This window comes from Branchiostoma lanceolatum, chromosome 13 (assembly GCF_035083965.1).
Source record: "Branchiostoma lanceolatum isolate klBraLanc5 chromosome 13, klBraLanc5.hap2, whole genome shotgun sequence".
Classification (NCBI taxonomy): Eukaryota; Metazoa; Chordata; class Leptocardii; order Amphioxiformes; family Branchiostomatidae; genus Branchiostoma; species Branchiostoma lanceolatum.
The window spans coordinates 4,048,023-4,073,521 of NC_089734.1; the positions used below are offsets into that span (position 1 = coordinate 4,048,023).

A 25,499-nucleotide genomic window follows, 5' to 3' on the forward strand; every position below is an offset into this window, starting at 1 on the left:
TATAGCCTGAGTACCATTCTCCGTAGTGACCGCTTTGTCAATGCTTTTCGCTTGCTACTGGCAACGCATTAGCAAGCGAAAAGCGTTGAACCAGCGGTCACTACGGAGGATGGTGCTCAGGCTACTATCCATAACACCTAATGAAGACCTGGCGGAGTACGAGCCGTGGGCCGTGAATGACAGCCGAACAACCGAACCCCCAGGCGATACCTACTCATGCATACATCATCAATTTAATGACCTTACCAGCATTACCGACGAGTGAAATAAAAGCCCCCTCTGGCGCCGTTCTCTGTATAACTGCAGAGAAGTCAACATGACCGAATTTCATATTTAGAAGCGATGATGACATTATCAATTCATTTGTCTTGCAACAAAACTGCAAACATGGATGACTTCATAATATTTTCATATCGTTTTTCTTTTTCAGTGAAAAAAAAACCCATCATACATTCTGTTAACCCCAAATCTATGATTTTATGAAATACTAACTTATTGATTTTTACAAAATGTAAGTGAGCAAAAATTAGAAATATAGCATTCAAAGTAGAAACTTTGATCAGTGTCTTCGCGATTTTCTCAACCGCCTCCCTTTTTTTTGGCCATTCCAAAATTATCTACTGTACTACTAGAGTCAATTCCATGTCACCGAGAGGGTTTTCAGATAATATTGCTAGTGAGTTCAAACAATTTTAGGTAAAAGACTATTCCAGTCGTAATGTTCTAAATTGTTCAAACAATCAAGAATGAAAGTTTGAACATGTTTGAACTTATCTATATATGTTGGAACTATTTGGAAAGTAATTGCACAAATGTCTCTTTATTTAGAACAATTTTCAAACATCTATGCGATTGTTTCACTGTTTGAACATGTTGGAACAATTTGCATCATTTTTCAAATGGTAGATTTGGGATATTGCCCCCATAAAAGTAGGTGCTAATCGCACTCTATTGTCTGCCTCTGTATATTTTTAGATTTCACGTCTGGACCTTTATCTTGAGGTGTCTATGCATGGCACCCAGGCCTAATCCCCTATACTTTGAAGGGATGTGTGAATTGCCCTGTTCCCATCCCACTGACCCAGTTATACCATGTTGTTATAATGTTGGAACATATAGGAACAAATGATCAACCTATTTTCCAACAGTTTCGAAAATAATACAAATAACATGTGTAATGTTAGAAATTTGTCTAACATGTTGGAACACAGCAGAAACTATTTAGAACATCAAATGAATGTTGGAAATTGTTCTAAACAGTCACTTACCTCCCTTAGATTGTTACAAAGGTTTTGCAAATGTTAGAACAAAAGGCAACAAACACCCTCTCGGTAATGTGGAATCGACTCTATACAAAACCATTAAACCCTTTAATAAAATGTTGTGAAGTGTTTTTGCTTCCAGCTGCCACTTCTGGCTTCCTGTCAAAAACATAGTTTAGAATGCGAAAAAAATATCAATAAGAACGTCATGGCATGGATGTGTCTTTTTAATTTTGTTTGCTATGCAATTTTAAAAAGATGTTGATTAAAACGAAAAAAGGAGAGAGGAAAACAGTTGAGTTTCAGTCATTCGCTAGGGTTCATAGTTCAAGTTTGATCGCATGAACAGCGTTTCTTTGTCCATTTGTGTGCCAGATGTCAGAACGCTTTAGTGAAGTGAGTGGAATAGCAGGTGCATTTTCATCCATCAAAGATCAAAACAAAGCGCTTTAATAGGACCACAAGGGAGTTTCGGAGATCAATTAAAAGCTCCAAAAACAGATGAATACCGTGATTTGTGTACTGAATAAAAAGAAAATACTATATATTAAGCTATACAGTATTCTAAGTTGCTGTATTATGAATTCTAACGGTTTAAGTGCAAAGAATATGTATCCCGTAAACTCTTTTATACCCTCAGATCAGAGGTCAAGTCTCGTCAGGTCACCGTCTGCACAGGCCCACAATGGTAATCTCCAAGCAGATGTTAGGTAAAGATTCTAACCTTTTTAATCTGCCCGAATTCTATGCATGCCCGCCAACCCAGGTGGATATTGGGGTGGAAGATTTCAACGTGTCCCTAATGTCTGATTTAGAGGGCTGTTAGGAAAGTCTGGCAGACAGAAAACGTTATGATCTTGAATAGATAAAAAATACAAATCTCCTAACCCAACATCTGCTTGAATGTTACCCACAAGGCTCTGCTCTGCGCATGCGTACTTCCCGGCAGCAAATGTTGGCAATTCAAAAACTCGACCATTTTCCGCGACTTGTTTGACTTCTGGAGGCGTTTTTCATGTCCCTTTCGTGGGTTTTGGCGTCGGATTTAGGTTCCGATGTAGACAGAAGAACCCCGGCAGCATGAAGGAGATGGTTGGCGGGTGCTGTGTGTGCTCAGACGAGCACGGTTGGGCTGAAAACCCACTGGTGTATTGTGACGGGCACGGATGTAATGTGGCGGTCCATCAAGGTAAAAAAAAAGATCGTCCCTTTTTGTTCTCCCCCCTCCCCACTTTGTTATTGTTCTTAGGTACGACCTTGGCGCCATGGTGTTTAAAGAAACAATGGGGTATTGTCTTGTGGAACTTGTGTAAAGGAATTTGCGGAGAATAGTCAGGAATAAAGAGTGGTTTGGCGACAGATAAGATTCTATTATTCACCTTTTCACGCTTGGATGCAAATCATGGGTCGGTTCCACTCAGCAAGGGACATTTTTGACCAAATTTCGTCTTTTTTGTGAACAAAAACATGTTTTTTAAATCAATATCCAAGCTTTAAGAGGCTATATTTTCCCCCATTGTGTAGAAATTATGATGATGTGATGTGTATCTAGTAGCTTTTGAGAATCAAAACAAAACAGACACAAAACACAACCAACTTGTTTACATTTTTGATCAGCTGATGTCTGAGGATTAGCACATGGTGCATAATGACCTGTTTGTTTTGTTCATTGTTCGTTCTTATGGCTGCATTTCATTGTAGAACGTGAACAATTATGTCTGTAAGCAATATTGTTATTGGAATGAAACAATAATTGTTGTGTCTTGTTGTATTTTCCAGCATGTTATGGAATTGTTCAAGTACCGACGGGATCATGGTTTTGTCGGAAATGTGAATCGCAGGAGAGAGCAGCACGCGTGGTGAGTTACGTTTGTTTTTCTGTTGTGCGACTGTTATGGCTAGGGCTTCTTCTTGGGTTTCTTTGGGCTACCAACACTAACTCGCTGAAGAGTCTGTAGCCTATACTGATTGTAAGGTTTGGACCATCGCACACTGGGGCATGCACCTACTCTTTTTTTAAAGGTGCGGTGGGTTCTTTAACATGCTGTCTTAAGATTAAATTTTTGTTTGGGGTCCGATATCATTAATTTTCATCGTTTAATACGTCATTTTAAGCTTATGAAAATACATTTTCATCATGGCATGAAGTTCAAATTTCCTGGACAGATGGGATGAAACCTTTGTCAGTACCAACATGCGAATTTCTGTCCTGGGACGAAGGTACGGGTCCTGGAGACAGCCCAGGACTTACTTGCCTTTGAACGGTTTTCGCACAACAATTATTTCATAATTTGTGATGACTCAACAAGATCAATCAGTTAGTTAATCAATTAATCAATCAACAGTTACATACTAGTAGATGCTTCTGTTGTGGTATATCAAAGAGGTTGAGCACCTATTTGTACGAGTATTTCTGATAAATTCTTTTGTATCTGAAGTTCTGAACAATACTGACAACAATACCATAAAGATATGCAATACACAAAACAGCAAACTGGTTGATTATGCTATACAATTAAGTTTGCAGGGACTGAATCTCTGTGTTTCAAGTTCGCAGTGTGCACTCAGATGCATAACTGAACAAATGTTAGCGATGTGCTGAATTTGCAGTGGAGAAGTCACCAGGAAAATCCATAAAAGATTTATTTTACATAGAATAGTTATATAAATTATATTTGTAGAGGGGAGGGGAGGGGGGGCTTGACAATTGAAATTGCATACATGTATTTGTAGTTTTTTTCTCTGTACCTGAATGGCTTTATAATCAACTATCATGTGTCAGGTTGGGTTTTTCTATAAATGAAAAGCTTGTATACAATATTTATCATTAAAACAGATCGTAATTTTGAAAGACTGTGAGATTAAAGACAAAATCCCATCCTCGCGATTGGTTTGAACCTGGTGACATAGTTACTGTATACTAGCATATTTGTTGTTACTTTTGTGGCACAGTGAAAAGGAAGAGTTTGTGACTAAAACCAGGGTTGTTAGAAAAACCCACAATTGAAGTTAGAATATACAAAAAATATATTTGTGCCATGGTGAGTTGATGGTCACAGGTCACTGCAAAAAATTATGAACACTTGCAAAAATACCAACATTTACAGTACTTATATGAGGTACGCCCCTAACTAATGTTAAGTACTCATTTTCACCTGAGTCAAGAGAGGAAATTGGTGATTAGTGCCTTTGGTACCTGATAGGGTTTCCAACCCAGAAGTTCTTCTTTGAATTCTGAGTCAACAACCCTAACCACATCGCGGTGGTTTTATGTTCGCGGTTTTTGCGGTGACCGTTTCACCGGGAACTTAAAACCACCGCGACCATTTTTGTCCAGTACTTAGCAGTTTGTAACTATAGCACTGCCGCGATCTTAAAAAAACACTGCAAACACTCCATTTTCGCCTCAGCGGGAAATAAAAACCATGCGAACTTAAATGCATTTACAGTACATTGTAGCTAGCACAGGTACCACACTAATCTATTGTCCCTTTCAGATCTATTTATTTTTTCACTATAAGTATAAACTCCCACATTTGCCAATCTTTGTGAAGTGAGGCTTTGTATAAATTCCAAACAAAGAGAACTCCACCTAACATGGCGTCAATATTGTAGATGACCTTTAGGGAGGTATGATTAATAAGCACACAATGCACGTACTGTACATTGTGATCCAGCACACATGGTTTTGTTAGGGTAGCCCTTTGTTCTGTGGTAACAGATATGTCCCACAAGCAAAACTTCACCTTGCAGCTTGAAATTAATTTTTTAGAGCACAACGTAAAATAGGGTAGAATGTCAGCAAAACCTAATAACAAAAATTGACTTGACTTTACAGTTTTGGGTCCACAGTTAGTCAAGACATTATTTCTGCCTCTCTTCATAGCTTTAATCTGAAATTCTATAGCTAACTTCAAGAGTATAGCAACAAAGGTTTTATTACTATTTTTTCTGACACTTAATTCTCAATAATATGCTATGTACATGTGTGTACAATTGTGCCATAAACAAATATCTCTCTGTGCACTCACAGAGTCACCGTCAAAAATTAGGTATTTTCAGCCCTGTCTTGTCATGTCTGATGTTAAGCCCTTTCCAAAAACAGATGTTGTATCATATCTGCTTTTTTTCTTCATTTAAGATGCATTTATCTGATCAGCAATTTTTCATCTGATGAATCTGATAAACCCCAAAATACCCTCAAAATATTGATCCCCTATTGTCACAAGAGCTTAGTGATCTTAGTAAATTTTTGAACATAATATTAACTTATTTTGAGAAATACAGTCACTAAAATGGATCTTTTTAAATTCTAGAATGATTTTTGAAATCATTTTGCAATTTTTGTTTGTTTACATTTGTAGCCTTAACTAGTTATGACCTTGCTCTGGGTAAAGACTGACCTTGGCAGTAATCAGTACATTAGCACTTAGTCTTACTTTGGTAGGGCTTACATGGGGGTGCACTAGTCTAGTGATCATTGCAAATTATTCCTTTCTTGTATTCATTTCTGTATGAATAAATTTTCCAACATTCTATGGATATGCATTCAGATCCAACATCAAAATTTTTGTTTCTCATACTGTAAGTGTGTTAATTTTTGGGGGACCTGATTTTGCTGTATGAGGGGGAAGGAGATTTTTCCAGTGTTTTAACATATGGCTAAAATAGTTCCGTAGTACAGTAGCAATACAATGGGAAATGCATATCCGAATCGTGATGTCATAATTTAGTAATGGAGGGGTCACAGCAAAAATGTGAATATGCAACGATAAGAATTTTGCAAAAGAAACCTACATGTACCACAGTACAGATTAGGATATCTGATAGTAAAACATTGTACCTGATATTTGAATTATCACATTTTTATGTTCATGTGACAATAATGTAATCTGCATAATTTAGGCATTCAATTACAATGTAGACATGAATTAGACAGTGGAATTTGCAAATTCAGTGAGTGAATTTATTACATGTGTGAATTTACTTATTAACAAAGAATGTCAAAGTTTGTAAGTACAGTAAGAGTCAGTTTACTAGAAACCAAGAGTGGAACCAAATTCTGGTTCAACTTCAAGTGCAATAAAGTTGAAGAAATATAATGTATTTTTGTCAAATGTAGCCCTCGTATGTTCAAACTGTTTATGTTTACTGAATTGTTTGTTTGTTTGTTTGTTGCAGAAATGTGAACTGTGTCCTCACAGAGAGGGAGCGCTGAAGAGAACAGACACATCAGGTAAAACTGCATTTCCAACAATTCCACCTACGATATTTCACCTTATGACAAATTTTTAAATGTTAACACACAACAGAAGAGTTTGCTACTTTGGGAACTCTGTCTCTTCATCAACCTGGTAAAGTCAGATCTCATCTTGGAGTTCTCTTGTGACATGATTTGATGTTGATTATCATGTGACAAGAGACAGTCATATACCGGCTTGAGATAGTTTCGCCCTCTTCTTCTTCTGATGAACTCCAAGTTTAAGGCGATGTGTAATGCTTTTTGATGATATTACTGCAATTTGCTTTGGAATGGCTCAGTATTAAGCCAAGCACACAGGGTCACCCCTGCTATTCTCAATAAGTGTGTTGGGTTCTTTTATGTGCAAAAGTTTGACGCCTCAAGCTCTCTCATACATGGGGCCACCGCCTTTATGTCACCATCTGAAATGATGATAGCAATCCTGAACACACAACATGACGTACATATTTTATCCTCTCATAATTCTAGTGGGTACCTTATGACTAACAAATGAAAAAGGATGAATAAAATGAAATGAAAAGTGAATTTAAGAGATTACTACTAATGCAGCATCAGCAATCCCTGAAGGCTGCACACTTCAGATATCCAGGTGTTCAAGACATTCTTGAGAACACCTGGTAGTCTTAGGGTACCTGGCTAAATTATGAGAGTTGGCATTATATATGAGAGTCAAACTTGTATAAGAAGACCACCCTGGGGGACCTATGGAAAGTGGTCTTTTTAGACAAGTGGTCTTCTTACAAAACATTCACAACGACAAGACAATGCAGAGACACTGGTTTTGAAGTTGATGCCCTTTTATTATCAAGTATACTAAACAAGTTACAACTTACATGTACATTGTATATTAATACATGTGTAGCATACAAAACTCCTAGCATGGCTTACAAATACAGTCGAACTTGTATGTACAAAAAATGTATTTGTTTTGCATCTAAATTCTAAAGTCGTATTTTGATGATATACGACTTAACAAAAGATGCCAGATCACCAGATGGAAGGTTACATTAATATCCCACACATCTCACGCTCCCATTCCCAATGTTTTATTTCTTTACCTTTGCAACCCTACCATTTGCTGTTCTCTGATGCAGTTGTTGTCACCAAAACGATGCCAGTGCCCGGTAAAGCCACAAAAGACAAAAAGGACGCGCCCACTACAGACATAACCCTCATCAAGGATACGAGTATGAACTTGTTTGGTTATAGTCAAGCTCTCTGGTGCAACCGCTGGACGTTGGGCTAGGACGTTTCCATTATTTTCATTTGTCAGTTTGAAAGTGTTCAGTTTAAAGTTTGAGTAATGTTGGTGGCTTGACAAAAACTCAAGGTCTTGTGATTATGGAAAGGATTTGACATCATTCCAACGTTGAAGAGTATGGTTGCTAAATTTTTTACTAATTCTCTAACCGTCAACCTAGCTACAGGTCCAAGGTCGTCGGAAGTTTGTAGCGTCCTCCGTCCCGGCTCAATGAACTGAAGCTCGATAGGTCCTGATGTAGATATGGTGTAGCTTATTTTGCACTCCTTACTCATTGACCTTCATTGAACCTGGACAGAGGGCGCTACAAACTTCCAATAACCTTTGACCTGTAGCTTTCAACACACTTCCAGAAGCTCCCATTTTCAGAACGTTTGGTAATTTCACTGTTATGTTGGAACTAAGTTGAATCCTTTGTCATAATGTTGCTTTTTCATACTAACATTTTTATGGACTTCAAAGAACGATACATTGAGTACTAAGGCCATGTCGATTTGATTATATGTGGATGACATTTGCTCGCACATCAATTTTCGTCCCATTTCCACAAAAAAAGAAAAATTTCGGCCATACTGAAAATCGTATAATGTAGCTGCAGAATGAGAAAATACATGCTGTAAACTGAAAAAAAAACATTTTGGAAAATGGAAACTAATATCGTAGAATGCCAATTCCAAAGTCAAAGAAGAAGTTTTGAAAGAACAGAAATGTAGAACTTATATTTCGGTATACCACGTAGATTTCATAATGAAGGCAATTTCTTTTGGCCAAACTTTTTATTTTTTCGCACACTCTCATGAATTTCGGGATCCCCAGAGGATGTCATCCATATAATCAAATCAACATGGCCCAAAAGATAGTGAAATCCTATGAAACAGAGTCGTAATGCTAATGTGCTGTTGTTCCTGACTGTGTGTTGTGTACCCACAGGCTGGGCCCATGTGATTTGTGCTCTGTACATCCCTGAAGTCCAGTTTGGAAATGTGGCCACCATGGAGCCCATTATCCTGTCTATGGTCCCTCACGACAGGTTCAACAAGGTAGGTGGAAAAGAGAGAGAAAGAAAGAAAGAAGGAAAGAAAAAGAAAGAAATAAAGAAGGAAAGAAGGAAAGAAAGAAGAGAAAAAGAAAGAAAGGGAAGAAAGATAAATGAAATGAATAAAGGAAGGGAAAGACAGGAATGAAAGTGGATGGATGAATGAATGACTGAATGAATGAGTGAGTGACTGACTTAATGAATGAATGTCTGAATGAATCAATGTATGAATGAATGAATGAGTAACTGAACAAATGAACGAATGAATGAATAGGATTTTAAATTTCGTCAAACTTACCAAATCATATTTGAGAAAAAATGCAAATACCTTGCCATGAATGGATAAATATTGAACTTGAAGGAAGAAAGGACTGTCAGGCTTAAAAAAAATAATGTCATGTTTGATATTTGATATCCTTAGTTTCATATCATGTCAGTAGAATAGTAAATAGGCAGGGATTGAAGTCGATGAAAATTTATTTTCATAAGCTTGAATTCACAGATTTAACAAGGAAAATCAACAACATGGGCTCCCAATCAATGAGTGGGATGGAAAAAATTTAATGCTGAAGACAGCCAAGCACAGGACTGGTGGTGTAACATTCACTTTGACCAAGGAAGCATTTACTTGTAATACTAGATGTGGTTATATAAGTAGGAATTCAGTAGGTTATATAAGTTAGTCAGGGCTCAAAATACCACTTGCATAAGCAGGTAAGATTGTAGTCGTGTACCGTAGCTATCACTGGTATATCCGAAGCTCAAATGTCTGATCATGACCCTTACCTCTTCCATCGTGACCTCAATGAAAAGCGGCGTGTAGGCTGATTTGAGCTTCTCATGAATAAACTAAGACCACGACCCCATACCGTCGCCGACTGATGTTAACCATTTCGAGCGGCATATCATAAATGTTTTCCCATTCATTATGCAAATAAGGACCTCATTTGCATGAATTATGTCAGTTTATCATCTTCTCTGCCCAAATAAAACAAGTTGTTCAAAGTATGAGAGTCTTATCTTAGCACAGAAGGACAAAACAAGTTTCAGGCTTAGGGGTAATAATATGATAAATAAACGAAAGGTACAATTACTAATGAATGTTTTTTTTGTACCAAACATCTTCAATTTACCCCCATCCAACACCCAGTGATAAGTACTACATGGATAACCCATGTAAGTCTAAAGCTGGGAATATTCTAAACAAGCCTAACAATACTAACAAATGATATTTTTTGTACCAAAAATCTTCAATTTGTAACTTCCATCCAACACCTTGTGGTTAACAGTGATAAGTGCTACATGGATAACCCCTGTAAGTCAAAAGCTGGGAGTTTGCTGAAAAACCCAGCTGATGCTTATGTCACATTTCCAAACCAAGCCCAGGCCGGGCTATTTGCGGAAACAAAGTGTATATCAATAAATATTCACAAGCTACGCTTTTGAATACTTTTTGGCGCTGTTTGCATTTTTTCTTGTCTTTTATACCATATTTTTTGTACCCCAAGACTGCCTGGCCGGGCCCCGGATTAGACATGTGACCTTAGCATACTAAGCAAGGCTACAGAAACAAACATATTTACCTACATGTGTACTGTGCAAGGTCCAAAGTCTCTCTGTTTGGACTCAGAAACATTCTAAACCATTTCTAGACTTGTTGTTGTCAAGCTGGAACTCTGCACTGCGTGTTTGTACTCTTATTTCATCTATGAAAAATGTAGGTATTGTCTTTTGGTGTGTCAGTCTGTGTGTGTGTGTGTGTGTGTGTGTCTGTCTGTTTGCGTTTCTGGATAATTGTGGTCATTATTGTAATTCCATGTTTTTGTATTCAGTGAATATCTCTAGATGTGTTGTCACTCTATCTTACACAATTAAGCTTTTGCTTGAATAGCAAGGTTCTTTTATTCACAACCAAGTATTTTACAAGAGCCGACGTTTCGACGACTGTCATCTTCATCAGGGCAAGATGAAGATGACAGACAGTCGTCGTCGAAACGTCGGCTCTTGTAAAATACTTGGTTGTGAATAAAAGAACCTTGCTATTCAGTCATTCGCCAACCTGATGAAATTATTCACGGATAGGCTTTTGCTTGTTGCTAAAAATAAACCTATGATGTTCAATATTCATTGTGCTGTTGGCACAATAATGGAAGGACCTAAGTGATTATGGACAGGAAAAAAACTGTCACTCATATACCTTATAAGGCTATCTTACCATAAGGATAGCAGGGTAATAAATTAGATTGTGTAGTTTCCTTCCTGTTACACTGGATATCTCCAGATATGGTTCTAAAGATTGGATCAACCCTACAATCTCAGAGGCAGACTGTCTTGTTTGATTTGAATAATGTAGATAAGTTGGTGTGTAATCAGTCACTGACGAAAGACAGTGGATGCTGTCTGAAACGTCTGACTGTTTCAAAATTTTATCCAGTTGCTTGAGTAACTATTTTTGGCGTATCTTACTACCTGGATGTCTAACTTTCATCAATGTATTGTGTGTGTAATCGCTTGATATTTTTAACAACCCATTGTAGCAAAATGTACATAATTCAACAAGCCATTCCCTGCACATGTAATTGTGTAATTCAAATGAATGAATAATTTTAATTTGATATTGTTGTTGTTTTCAGATCTGTTACATTTGCGAGGAGTCTGGTCGGGAGAGCAAAGCGAGTTCGGGCGCGTGTATGACGTGTAACAAGAACGGCTGCCGACAATCCTTCCATGTCACATGGTAAGATGTTTTGACTTTTTCTTAAAGAAAAAGAAAGTGATCTTGATCCAGTTTTAGCTCATTGAATAGCTATTCTTCCACTGGTTGTGACAGAGAAGACAGACGCTATGTACAGTATTTACAGGTTCATTGTACCGGGGAAATTCCCCTAGCTCTTTTCGATAAGCACAATGAACAGTGGACCACGGTTGACGTCCCGTCCTAAGGACTGCGACCCTTTCCGGTAGGGTGCATCTTGGGTGAGTGACACAGCCAGAATCGAACTCACGGCTTCTAGTTCCAGAGGCGAAGCTGCTAACCAATCGACTACACACACTACCGAAAAAAAACACCCAGGGAGATTTGCTTCATACGTCTCTTCGTTTCTTTTTGCTTCACCCTAACCAGTGTCCTAGCCAGCCGGAAATTATTTTCCATCATCATAATTTTTTTTAGCAACTTAGCCTACGGTGTGAGGCGTCACACCAGAGATGGGCCAATCCTAGGTTTGTTGCCGATCGCCGGTGGGCGTTAGAAATATCTATTGGCTTTGCAAACGTCCGCTAATCTTTTCAAAATTCCAAGCTCTGTCTATATCTTTACAATACAAGCCAATTTTGTCTAAGATGACAGAATAGGCATACTTTTTGTCTGACAAAATTTCGTCAAATGACGGACACTGCTAGAAGTAGTAGAACACTGACCCCAACTTAGGCAGTGGAGTATTGTTTGTGGTTTGTCTGCCTATCTGTGTGTTTGTGTTTCTATGATTCCCAGTTGTAATGCATATTCACGTTGTCATGCATTTGAGGTTAGAGGTCACTGCGTAAACCATGCAAATAGAGCAAAACAGAATAAAAGTAAAAGTGATAAATGTATGATATAATGAAAGCAGCAAAAAATTCAAACAGTAATTGCAAGAAGCTGGACAGATCAAGGAAAGTGGCTGCCTTGCTTTACGCAGATTTGTCACTCAAACAACTTGCTATATCTTATAAATCTACTCAACATTTCTTGCAGCCTTTATTTATCATTTTGACAAAGAAAAATGAAGAACGGATATAATCCTTATCGCTGTAGAAACATGATCTTTCTTCTGGCCATCTTGATTACAGGTTTGGAACACCGACAAGGGATATCTTATTCTTATCAACCCAAATGTTGGGCCTGAAACTTGACAACTCTATTCAGAATGATAGATTTGTCCATTGTATTGCCTAGAGCTGAGCATGGGGCTTCTTTAGATTCCATTGTCCTCTTTTTAAACCTAGACAGCAAAAGAGATGAGAGTTCTCCTTAGTTTGATCCTTGTAGAGTTTTCTTCTTGTTTTGGGCATATCCACGTTAAAAAGCACCAAGACTCTGACAAGATTTACTTATTTTTATATACCTAATGTTGTGAAGTGTAGGGATACGGTTTTGTCGATCTTTTGTGCTTGTCAGTCATTGTAACAGATTGTGATGTATTACTACAATGTGATGTATTCCAGTGACACAAAAACTAGATTCACATACATTGATGCAATGATATACATGTACATGTAAAAGTGTAGGTGTCTAAACATATTGTTGCATATTTCCTTCCTTGTGTTTATCCAATTAACCCTTTCCTACTTTTTTGGAAGTGTCTTTTCGGAAGTTCTGTATCATATTTCAAGCCCGCAGGCTACCCAGAGCTTCCCAAAGCACAGCTTGACACTTTTATCTGACTGTACAAATGATAGTCCAAACTACAAACTTTTACAAAACTTCTTTGGTATATATTTGACAGGCCACAAGTACCAAGTTGAAGTATCTTGTGTTTTTTTTACAAGAAATCTCTCCAAAAAACTTTCCTTTTTGCTTGATTACAGATTTGATCCGTCCAAGAGTTAGAACAACTAGTGTTGTATTGAATGTCACAAGTGATAGATCCAGTAATTTATCATGCATATAAAGAAGAACAGAAAAGGGGGAGGGGGGCATCAGTTACCATCTATCATTAGAAGATAGCATCTTTAGAAATCAACCCTTTTCTGCTGTCAGTGTAATTATAGATGTGGGAATGATGGAGTAGGTGTCTTCTTGCATTGTTAGTCCTGGGTTTTGAGTTAAAGACTTAAATCACATATCTTCTTAGAATTGTATTTTATGGCAAAGTTTTCATCTTTACCTTAGTAGTCATGTTTGAATTGTGATTATTAGTGATTTTGTTGCCACCGTTTTTTTCATTATTTCTTTTCTTAAATGTCTTTTCTTAGTGTTGCCAATAGATTAAGATGGCTGTAAATCACTTGTAAAAGAGCTGTCAAGGGTATGGCTTTCTTAAGAAGGCTTGTTACTGTACATTCTGGAATTTAAGCAGTGTTTTTTTAAGCTTGCAGTTTACGCGGTGACATCTCGTGGCAAACTCATCACCCCGCAAACATATGCTCTATCCTCTATTTTGTTGCTGCAATTGTTTTAATTGTGTACTTAATAACCCCTTAAGCTGCCAGTCCCGGTTTTATCAGGGATACAGAAACATGCCTTGTGTGCTGGGCTCGGTTATAACCGGGATAGGGTATTCCCCAGAAGAAAACAGTTTTGCGTGCGCGTAGCGCTCGAGGCCCGGGAGTTAGGGCTACCGGCTGTTTCGCGGGTTTCGTGAGGGAGGTCAAGGGTCAAACAATTTTTATTTTTGCTTGGCGAAAAAAAGGAGCTTGAATTCCTGATTTTTTACAATTTAAGAGCCGCAGATGTAAATAAATTTTACAGTACATGATGATGAGACTGAAACTTTCTGAAAGCTGTCCTGTCAGACGTTGATTGAGTGCCTGTGTTTTTTGTGATAGAGTACTGAAGGCTGTCCTGTCTCAGGTTGATGGAGTGCCTGGTTATTTTGGGCTTACCATGCTATTGTGTTGGCTGTAGGAGTGACCAGTCTACTGTAGAAAGTGTCAGACTTGCTGAGAAAAGGAAAGAATGGGTTTTACACTCCTGTGGTTCCGTCAAGTCAAACTGGGATTAGGATATAGTAATGGAACAATGATGATTTGGAAGATCCATTTTCTAATTTGTTTCTGTCACGTGTTAAAAAGTGAATTTTGTTCAACCAAAGTTTTGAAAGATTGCAAGACTGTAAAAAGAAAGGCACAAGAAAGCAATTAGGAGTCAAATTTGATTTGTTCCTGTGAAATTTTAAATATTAACTTTTCCTTTCATCTCAAAAACGCATACTTACTTACTTACTTTACTTTGGTCGAGCTCCCGCTCGAACCAGACTTGAAAGCTTTCTCCACTCCACTCTATCTTCCATCAGGGACTGGATTTCCTTCACTTCAGTAAGGTTGGTATCGGCTCTTAGTGTATCGATGAAGGTGCCTTTTGGTCTTCCCCTGCTTCTTTTCATACATTGGTATGTTATTTGTGAAAAAGAAAAGAATTTGTTATTACAATATTTACATTGCTTAATTTGGCACTAAGTTTGTCCCTCCGAGAGTCCCTGTTCGTTGAATTCTTTTGTTTTGTCATAAGAAGATTATGCCAGAGTTTGACAGTGATAAAGATATCAGAAAACTGCAGTATGCAAGATATTTCCATTCCAGAAAAGACCAACAGTGGTGCAGTACTGGTAGCTCTTGATAGATGGTGCTCATGTACTATAGATTTGTATGTTGATGACACAATATGTGTGTATTGATTATGAAGTACAATTTTAAGTGACTTCTTCCCCATTTTGAAGATGATCATTGTATTTTTTTCATCAAAATTGAAAGTATTCTGGATAAGAAAAACCTTCACGACATTCAAGAATACAGCTATCCTACATATCTATGTGATTCTGTAGTCTTTACAGATTGGTATTGGATAAGAAAGTTCTTTTATACACAACCAAGTGTTTTAGTCAAGTCGACGTGTCGAATAAAACCCTTGATTCTATACAAAGACCGCCCTACCAACCTAATGAAACTATTCACGGACTTTAACTACTGTTCCAATTTTACGTTGTGTACCTATATATACTTCTTTAGCCTGAATTCAATCAAGCCTCCTGTGACCGCTCGCCGCCCTGTAAAGAAACCCCCCGGACAGCTGGAGTTTGCGTTATACAGACTAATACTGCTTGATTTACCATTGTTAAATTTGATGATGTTGTGTTTTCTGCAGTGCCCAGATGGGAGGACTTCTCTGTGAGGAACAGGGAAACTACCAGAACGTGAAGTATTGTGGCTACTGCTCCCACCACTACTCCAAACTGGTCAAAAATGTAAGTACAGGGAGGAACATTGACATGTAGGCTGTGACTCTGGAATATGTGTAGTTTATATGTAGATTGTAGGAGTCCTCCTAATCCTATGATCTTCTCTTTACTTAATCCATCTTTTCTTTACTTTATACAGTTGTGTGTGTTTAGGTGAGTTTGCTGTGTGTATGAATGTGTGTGTTTGTTTGTGTGTTGTGTGTCTGTTCGTGTTTGTATGTTGTGTTTGTGTGTGTTGTATTGTATTGTATGTGTATATGAATATGTGTTACATGCGTGTTGTGTTGTGCGTGTTGTGTTGAGTGTGTTTTGTAAGAAATACTTTTTTTTCTTGCCACCCAGAAAATCGTGTAGTATCAAGGTTATCTGTTACAGGTTTTGATCATTATCCTTGTAGGCATTTTTTGTTGCTTAAATTTGTTGGCAATACTGTAAAAAGCAAAAGCATACACAGTAGTCCTAGGAATAAACAAAATATAGTTTAAGTTTTTGTGTTCTATGTTTCAATACTACACACAATGTTCAATAAACATGTGGACAACCAAAGTAATGCTGGGACAACCACAGTTTCTCATTTGGCAACTTCTCAAGAGGACCCTCCTCTAAAAAAAACACACGACTGAACAGACTGTTAAGATTGGTACTTGGCTCTCTATCTTCTTTTTCCTTATACCTGCTTGGCACAGTCTTTTTGGCAACACCCCAGGGGCGGGCCTGTTTTCTCTTGTTGCAAATTGGGGCTCCAAAGTGTGGTGTGTAGAGATTTGGGCCGTGGTTTAAATGTGGCCCTCTGTTGTCCCATGCAGGAACTTGGTTTTCTACAAGGTCCAGTTGATCCACAACAACCAGTAAGTATTCCTGACTCCAATAATCTCATTTCATGGGGGTCAAAACTAGACCAAAGTCACTCAGAACTTATGTTGGATGATGGTGTTGAAGTATCTATGATTGAAGCTAATCATTTTTTGGCAAACGTTCACGGAAATTGAAAGATTAAAATTCAATGTTCAAATTCAAGATACACTATCATTGCATTGAGATCATTAGTGTCCTGCAAAGTTCATTTATTTTTGCAGGGACCTAGTTTTCTTGTGAACTAGTAACTCAGGAATATTGTGTAATTTACATCTGAACATTTTTGTTTGCAATTTGTGCTGGAAAATAAAGAAAAGTTATCAAGGCCAAATTTTGATGCTATTTTTACCAGTATTGTAGATGTCAATTGCTATGATGACAGGACAATTTGTTATTATTACATTAGGTATTTGTTAAGTTATTTTTGTAATAATTTATTTATCATCTGTGTTCCCGTGACACCCCCCTTCCAAACTGGACCCCTGGGAAGAACGGTCAAGGCCAACAGGGCATTCTAGTCTAAATAAAGGACATTGATTGATTGATTGATTGATTGATTGATTGATATACAGTATTAACCACGTTCATCTTGTCTGATTAACAGAAGAAGGATTCCAACATCAAACCCATCCCGGCGTTTCGATACCAGCTGACAGACTCTTACACGTCCCCGGATCGCCCCACCCCGGCACCGTCAAAACCCCAGCAGAGACATAAAAAGGCGGACCGTGAGAAAACGGTTAAACCCAAGAAGTTGAAGGTCGCAGAAACGGTTACGACATCGGCCCCGGACACCCCTCCTAGTTCGAGTCCTGCCGCGATGAACAGTATGTTTAGCAGCTCTCTAAGGAGCTTGGAAGAAACCACACAGAAGTTCACGAGTGCGAACTTTATTGAGAGCCCCGGGCCGCCCCAGCTCACTCCCATCCAGCCGAACTACGAGGGCCCCCCGGTGGTACTAAAGAAAAAACCTGGTAGGAAACCGAACAGTGCGAAAAACGCAGCTTCAAACCAGAACCACAATCAGGACAAAAATTCGGAGAGTTCGATCACATCGGCTTCAGAGTTTCACGGTTTCACCCCCATGGACACGAGTCAGGATTCCGACAAACAGTCACGAACGTCAGACGATAATAACTCCAAGCCTCCGACACCACAGCCCCGGCCGCCATCTTTAACATCGAACCACTCAAGCGCGTCGTGTCCATCCGAATCTGCCAATCAGAGAGTTGCCACGCCCGTATCCGTGGCATCAACCACGGTCTCCGTGACGACCACGTCAGCCATGTCAACGACGACGGCGTCCAAATCGACCTCGGCGGTTTCCCCGCACCAAGCGTACGAGAGCAGCTTCCAGGACTTTATCAAATCCAAGTACGGCACGACCGCCGGAAACCTGACCTTGAACTTGAACTCTACTTCCAGTTCCACCACTGCAGTAGCCACGGCAACCACCACGACAACAACGGTCACGGCGCTAGCGCAAGAAAACTCCGCTTCAACCATCTCGCAGCCGTCGCAAGCCGTCAAACGACCGCGGGCGGCCAAGTCGGGCGACAAGCCCGAGAAGAAGAAGCACAGAATCAGCAAGAAGAAGCACGACGGTCCGGGGAGGCCCCCGAAGACGAAAACGGTGAAGGAGCTGGTGACCATGCAACAGCAGGCAGTGGAGAACGCACAGAGGGCGCTGCAGAGCCCCACGGGCATCCAGAGCGGGTATGTGGCAGTGTTCTTTCTCACCAGGATTTTTTCACAGCATAGGGGTCAGGTACAGAAGGCCAACTTTGCACGGTGCAAGTCACTCGCAGAGTGCCAATGACATGATAACGGTTGGTAGTCTGGCATCTTACCGCACAAAATTTTGAAATTTTGAAATAAGACACTATTTCCTACATTTTGAGGGATAAATTTTTTCCTCAGTCACATCCTCATTCTAAAGCCAAATATGAACTTTTTATAAGACGGTTCTTCCCAGAAAGAAACACCCCTATGCTCATTGAAACACAGCATCGGGGTCCAGATCACAGCATCGGGGGCCCCTATGCTGAAAAGGCCTGGCGAGAACACTGATATGATGACGTATCTACAGCAATAGAAAAATGTTGGACTAATTATAATGTATTTAAAGATCAAATACATGCCAAAAACGCGAGCTGTGGCAAAGCCGCATTGCACTACCACTAGCTACTTGAAAAAACATCATGCTTAACCTCAATTTAGGATGACTGCTTTACCTTTTACTTAAACTATATGTATCTCTATCATCACTCCGTGGCAGGTACTCGAACCGGGACAACGTGACCACGATGTACGCCAGCGCGCTGGGTCAGCAGAACGGGCCGATGTCGCAGGTGTCGCCCACGCAGTCTACCTCATCCAACACCTCCCCTCGCATCCCGTCAGGTAAGACGCTGCCGGGCACACTCCTTATGCTTACATTTGCCCGTAAGTCTGAGTTAGAATGATTTGGGGTCTCAGCCGGGCCCAAAAATAGCCCTGCTTGTGTCGCCGATGCAGTCTACCTCATCCAACACCTCCCCTCGCATCCCGTCAGGTAAGACACTGCCGGGTACACTCCTTATGCTTACATTTGCCTGTAAGTTGTGGGGTCCTGTGGCGCAACGGCAGAGTTTCGTCTCAGAACCAAGAGGTCCTGAGTTCGAATCCTGTCATGTCACCGATCTTGTGCCCTTGGGAAAGGCACTTTACACGACTTTCCTCACTCCACCCAGCTGTAAATGGGTACCTGACTTCAGTTGGGGAAGGTCGTATTGAGGTCACCTGGTGGCGCCAAATGGCAGCCGCCCAGACCCTTGCGACAGTTCCACAAAATACAAGTGTGGATAAGATATTACATATATGTTGTGTAGTGTGTGAAACCTGTAATACCCTGCATCAATTCAGCGCTAGAAAGGCTGCCATTGCGGGTAATTTCTGACCAATAAAAGCTTTAAAAAAACACAACAAAAAAACAAGTCTGAGTTAAAATGATTCGGGGTCCCAGTCGGGCCCAAAAATAGCCCGGCAGGTGTCGCCGATGCAGTCTACCTCATCCAACACCTCCCCTCGCATCCCGTCAGGTAGGACCTTTTATTTTCATTGGTCAATTACCAGTGCAATGGCAGCCTTTCTAGTGCTGAATTGCTGCAGGGTTTACAATCACATAATACACATAGGCAACAGATACATATTTGCTCCACACATGCATTTTGTGGAACTGTCGCAAGGGTCTGGGCGGCTACTTTCGGCGCCACCAAGTGACCTCAATAAGACTTCCTCGAACGGAGTCAGGTACCCATTCACACCTGGGTGGAGTGGGTAAGTTGTGTAAAGTGCCTTTCCCAAGGCCACCAGATTGGTGACATGACAGGATTCGAACCCGGGACCACTACTTGGTTCTGAGCCGAACGCTCTGCCGTTATGCCACATGACCCATGCTAGGGTACCCTCCTTATGCTAAGGTCCCAATTTGTAAAACTACTAAAAAGGACTCAAGGTAGTTGAAGAGCTGTTCTTTTATTCATTTTCGGACATGACCCCTACGTGGCCCCGTTGGGCACCCTGCGGCTGCCGGTCTATTTGGAAAATTTGTGTTGGAAATTGCTGTTCAACTTTGCTTTAGAATGAATGATTACTGCCAACACAGATTTCAAACTAACCAGCAAAGAGACTGAGGGGAAACTCATTATGGTTGGTGAGGGGTTGCTCCACATGAATGGGTTAAAGGAAGACCAAGCGATATTAGGGCCCGAAAGTTCTGATCACAGAATGATAGAATAACACAGAATAAGATCAAAAGAGCACATTTTATTCAATTCAGCTTCACCACACACAAAAAACATCACATTTGCATTATTATACATATTATACACCTTGACTCCCAGGATACAATTTACAAGAGATGTCTACAGTTTATAAACTCCATATTGTTATATAGATAAATTTCAACAACCATCAGAGCTGTGATTGTCTAACTGTTACAGTAGAATTAGGTCTTAGGATAGGTTGCCTATTTCTGAAAGAACCAAAAAAGTACTTCCACTTTTGCTATAATGTTAACATTCCTACTGAACCAATACGGCATTTGAGGTGTGCTGTCCTAACTCTCAGGCTGTCCATGAGCTGTGTTTTACAGCAAGATGTGCTGTCCTAACTCTCAGGCTGTCCATGAGCTGTGTTTTACAGCAAGATGTACTGTCCTAACTCTCAGGCTGTCCATGAGCTGTGTTTTACAGCAAGATGTACTGTCCTAACTCTCAGGCTGTCCATGAGCTGTGTTGTACAGCAAGATGTACTGTCCTAACTCTCAGGCTGTCCATGAGCTGTGTTGGACAGCATGTGAGATGTGCTGTCCTAACTCTCAGGCTGTCCATGAGCTGTGTTGTACAGCTAGATGTGCTGTCGAACTCTCAGGCTGTCCATGAGCTGTGTTATACAGCTTGATTTGCTGTCCTAACTCTCAGGCTGTCCTTGAGCTGTGTTATACAGCTTGATTTGCTGTCCTAACTCTCAGGCTGTCCATGAGCTGTGTTGGACAGCATGTGAGATGTGCTGTCCTAACTCTCAGGCTGTCCATGAGCTGTGTTGTACAGCTTGTCTGCACCAGTGTGCTGTGAACCACTCCTGTACAGCATCCCACTTACACTTGAAATCTCCTTTCTCTCGTCCACTCCATAAGGACCCCAGCTGTCTCTCTTTGAAGGATGGTCTCTCTCATAGTCATAGTTTGGTTTGATGTTGGCCTGTGTTGACAGTGATTGGCCGTCTGATTGGGTGACCCGTCGTTTGACGCTTGTTGCCCGTTGGTTAGTGGTATTTGTCAGTGATGTATAACCATGGCCTCTCTCATGGTTTGGTTGGATGGTGGCCGGTGTTGACAGAGACTGGCCCTCTGATTGGGTGACCCGTTGTTTGACGCTTGTTGCCCGTTGGTTAGTGGTATTTGTCAGTGATGTATAACCATGGCCTCTCTCATGGTTTGGTTGGATGGTGGCCCGTGTTGACAGAGACTGACCCTCTGATTGGGTAATGTTTGTTGCCCGTTGGTTAGTGGTATTTGTCAGCGATGTATAACCATGGCCTCTCTCATGGTTTGGTTTGATGGTGGCCTGTGTTGACAGTGACTGACCCTCGTCTGCATTGTGGGTCACTGCATATGGCTGAAGCTGTGGCCCTTGGTCTTCATCATGGGTCATTGCATATGGCTGAAGCTGTGGCCCTGGGTCTTCATAGGTCACAGAGTATGGCTGAAGCTGTGGCCCTGGGTCTTCATCGTGGGTCACTGCATATGGCTGAAGCTGCGGTCCTGGATGTTCATAGGTCACAGAGTATGGCTGAAGCTGTGGCCCTGGGTCTTCATCGTGGGTCACTGCATATGGCTGAAGCTGTGGCCCTGGGTCTTCATCGTGGGTCACTGCATATGGCTGAAGCTGCGGTCCTGGATGTTCATAGGTCACAGAGTATGGCTGAAGCTGTGGCCCTTGGTCTTCATCGTGGGTCACTGCATATGGCTGAAGCTGCGGTCCTGGGTGTTCATAGGTCACAGAGTATGGCTGAAGCTGTGGCCCTTGGTCTTCATTGATGGTAGTCATTGCATACGGCGCAAGCTTGCCATTTTTCCCTTTCCCTGACACATCCATGTATGACACAGCGTACGGCTCAATGTCATCATTGTCCTCTAGATCTGAAGCCCGGATGTGAGCAAAGGAAGTCGTAGCGTACGGCGCAAGCTTTCCGTTTTTCCCTTTCCCTGACACATCCATGTATGACACAGCGTACGGCTCGATGTCATCATTGTCCTCTAGATCTGAAGCCCGGATGTGAGCAAAGGAAGTCGTAGCGTACGGCGCAAGCTTTCCGTTTTTCCCTTTCCCTGACACATCCATGTATGATACAGCGTACGGCTCAATGTCATCATTGTCCTCTAGATCTGAAGCCCGGATGTGAGCAAAGGAAGTCGTAGCGTACGGCGCAAGCTTTCCGTTTTTCCCTTTCCCTGACACATCCATGTATGACACAGCGTACGGCTCAATGTCATCATTGTCCTCTGCTGTCTGGTCCCGAGCAGAAGTTTGTTGTCTGCCTGTGGCTGTGACTCTGTCCATTGTTCGCGGTCCGGCCGAGTTTGAGTAGGCAACAGCGTACGGATCAATCTTATCGCTTCCATCTGTTTCAGCAGTGCCACGACGGCGGTTGTACAAGTAGGCAACAACCACCGATGCCAACACAAGGAGGAGGGGCACAACAGCAGCAGTGATGATGGCGTTGACATGGGGATCGTCCTCAGTGATGATTGGGCCGTGGAGAAGAGTGACAACGTGGATCCCTGTCGTGTACCCAGAGCCTGGCATGTTGTTAGTGTATAGCGTCTCTGTGGGAGTGGCGTTGTTGTACAGACTCGTGTTGATGGTAGGGGGAGCTGTTGTCTGGCAGACATCCTTCCTCATGGTGGTGAGGAGAATTCCGCGCAGGTCAGCCGGTGATGCACACTTCAGAATGGTCGAAGCAGTAATCTGGTCAAGGTACGGCAGGTTGCAGATGAACCACGTTAGATTCCCGTCACAGATCAGCTCGTTGCCCGTTATAGTGAGATGTAAGTTCTGGTTCTGACTCAGACGCAGGACCTGGCTGTTGATTGTGGTGATGTGGTTTGTTGCCAGGCTTGCAAGCTCCAGTGCTGCAGGCGGCAGGAGTGCATCAACGGGCACGGAACGCAGGCGGTTCTGGGTCAACAGCAGCTTGGCAAGGCAAGGGTGGCCACGGAACGCATGCGGGGATATGACGGAAATGGCGTTCTTTCGAAGGTCCAAGAATCTTAACTTCTCAAGTCCAAGGAAGGTGTCAGGTTCTGAGGATAAACAAAGCAAATAGATTTGTTAAATTTCAAAGTTTTAGAGGGATTTGATTACACTGTAAGAGGCTCAAGGTGGTCAGGCGTTTGCGATGTTTTAAATTAGCATTGACAATGATTATATTACTTTTTAGGATTATTATTACAAACATTTTTGTTTCAAAAGAAGATGGCAAATAGAAAGCCACAAACTAAACGTTTTGATACCCCATTTACATGTAACATGGCTATTTTTGAAGGACCCTTTTCAACACACATTTATTTTATCTACGTAGAATTTTTGCTTTTTCTCCTGTAACAACAGTTACGACTACACCAGTACAATGTACATGTACATGCACCGTATACTTCTCTCATATTACGCACAAAAGTAACTCGGAATAAGTACCTATCGGGCATATGTTTAAAATACAATAAAAGTACCCCCAAGAGTAAAAGTAACTACAGGAAAATTGCAAAATCGACACCTAAATTATTAGGAATATATAATAATTGTACAAAAATAAGGTCATTTGAGACTGTAGAAAGAAACACCCATGTGTACGTGCCCAGCCTCACCCATACCAAATTGCAGGCCATTGGGCTATAATATCAGGAGCCCTAAAAGCACATTTTGTCAAGACAAACATACCAAGACTGGAGATACGGTTGTCATCAAGGTAAAGGACTTCCACCAATGGGAGCCCTCGAAATGCCCCTGCCTGCACCGTGGATACATTCGACTTTTGGATGTACAGGATGAGAAGACCCGGGCTATTGGGGAAAGCCCGCTCCGGAATCGTAGAAGAACGGAGATACTTGATGAAGATCGAACGCGTGGCTTTGTCGAAGTCGGTCGGTATGGCGTGGAGACATGCTGGGAAGTTGTACGTTCCTCCGTGTCCAACCCAGCTGCAGGGTGAGCCCTCCCACTCGTCATGTGGACAGCGGCAGGTGATTGCCCTTGTTGGGCGCCATTGAACTCGAGAGGAACGACAGCTGTCAGGGCACCGCAATTCTGCTGCGGACACGGACACGGAAAGCAGATGATTTGAAACCACGAGTAAGAAGTACAGGAGTGCCTTGTTTCGCGCCATCGTGTGGACTGTTCTGTCACTGCAAAATGCACCAGGCCTTATGAAGCCAGACGGATCATGACTGTCTTCATACATCATACATTTTATTTCTGAATATACATTTTGGACCTTTGATGTTTCTGATTGTCGAAGCCTAAGCCGCACTCCCAATAATTTTTTAATGGGATTGGCCCATGTAGTCTCATGTTTTCATGTAACACATGTTTTGTATCATTACTATGTATACCTTCTGTTACTTATATATATAACTTTATTGCCTAACACTTGTACAAGGTACAAAATACATTAGTATATTAGGCCACACTGTCTTAATTTTATGGATGTCATCCTCTGGAGACCCCAAAATTAATTCGAGAGGGCGATAAAAAGAATCCAGCCAAAGAAAATGCTTCTAAACCACAGGACTACAAAGCTGGTGTTGCGAATTGAATCACAGCAGCATGTTATTTCTTAGCCTTAGCAGAGCATTTGGAATCATGAGTCATTAGTATGTTTACCTTCACGAAAGGGGAACATTTTGTTTTTGCTATGTTGTTTCTCTTCTCATGTTCCAAATAAGTAAGGTCAATGACCTGGACCAGATGGTTGTCACCATGGTTACTGGTAAAGTAGCAGACACCCTGTGGTGTTTGATTACATAATGTAGCAAGTGGCAGGACAGAGCTGGAAGGGCTGGTCACCATCTATATGAATGTGTTTGAGTAAGAAATAAAACACAGCTTTTAGAAAATTTTATTTGCTTACAATAGTTGCCTTTCCAGTTTACCTTTGATTTCAACTAAGCTTTAATATTCAACACTTCAGGGAAACGTCTGGATGTTAATCAATAACCACTTCCCAAAGGCATCTCTGTTATCCAAGCTCTCAGTCTGTGAGAGTGAATACATGGCATACATGTAGGACAGGGAAGGGGTATCAAAGGAATTCTTTCTCCATGCTGCGTGTGTGTGTGAGACTC

At 41.0% G+C, this 25,499-nt stretch overlaps 1 protein-coding gene across 7 annotated transcripts in view; it reads left to right on the forward strand.

Moving 5' to 3' along the window:
- The first annotated feature begins 2,143 nt into the window (after nt 1–2,143).
- The window catches only part of LOC136447616 (protein AF-10-like), a 35,526-nt gene continuing 12,170 nt past the window's right edge, over nt 2,144–25,499 (forward strand). For 3 of the 7 annotated variants that reach the window (XM_066446639.1, XM_066446641.1, XM_066446644.1), the window contains exons 1-10: nt 2,180–2,451; nt 3,042–3,121; nt 6,444–6,498; nt 7,620–7,712; nt 8,717–8,826; nt 11,456–11,559; nt 15,667–15,766; nt 16,567–16,608; nt 17,220–18,331; nt 18,894–19,018. In XM_066446639.1, the coding sequence (XP_066302736.1) occupies nt 2,343–2,451; nt 3,042–3,121; nt 6,444–6,498; nt 7,620–7,712; nt 8,717–8,826; nt 11,456–11,559; nt 15,667–15,766; nt 16,567–16,608; nt 17,220–18,331; nt 18,894–19,018 (1,930 nt within the window). In that variant the 5' untranslated portion in view covers nt 2,180–2,342. Of the gene's footprint in view, nt 2,452–3,041; nt 3,122–6,443; nt 6,499–7,619; nt 7,713–8,716; nt 8,827–11,455; nt 11,560–15,666; nt 15,767–16,566; nt 16,609–17,219; nt 18,332–18,893; nt 19,019–19,643; nt 19,696–25,499 lie in introns of all 7 variants that reach the window. The other 4 variants (XM_066446640.1, XM_066446645.1, XM_066446646.1 and 1 more) reach the window with 3 other exon arrangements.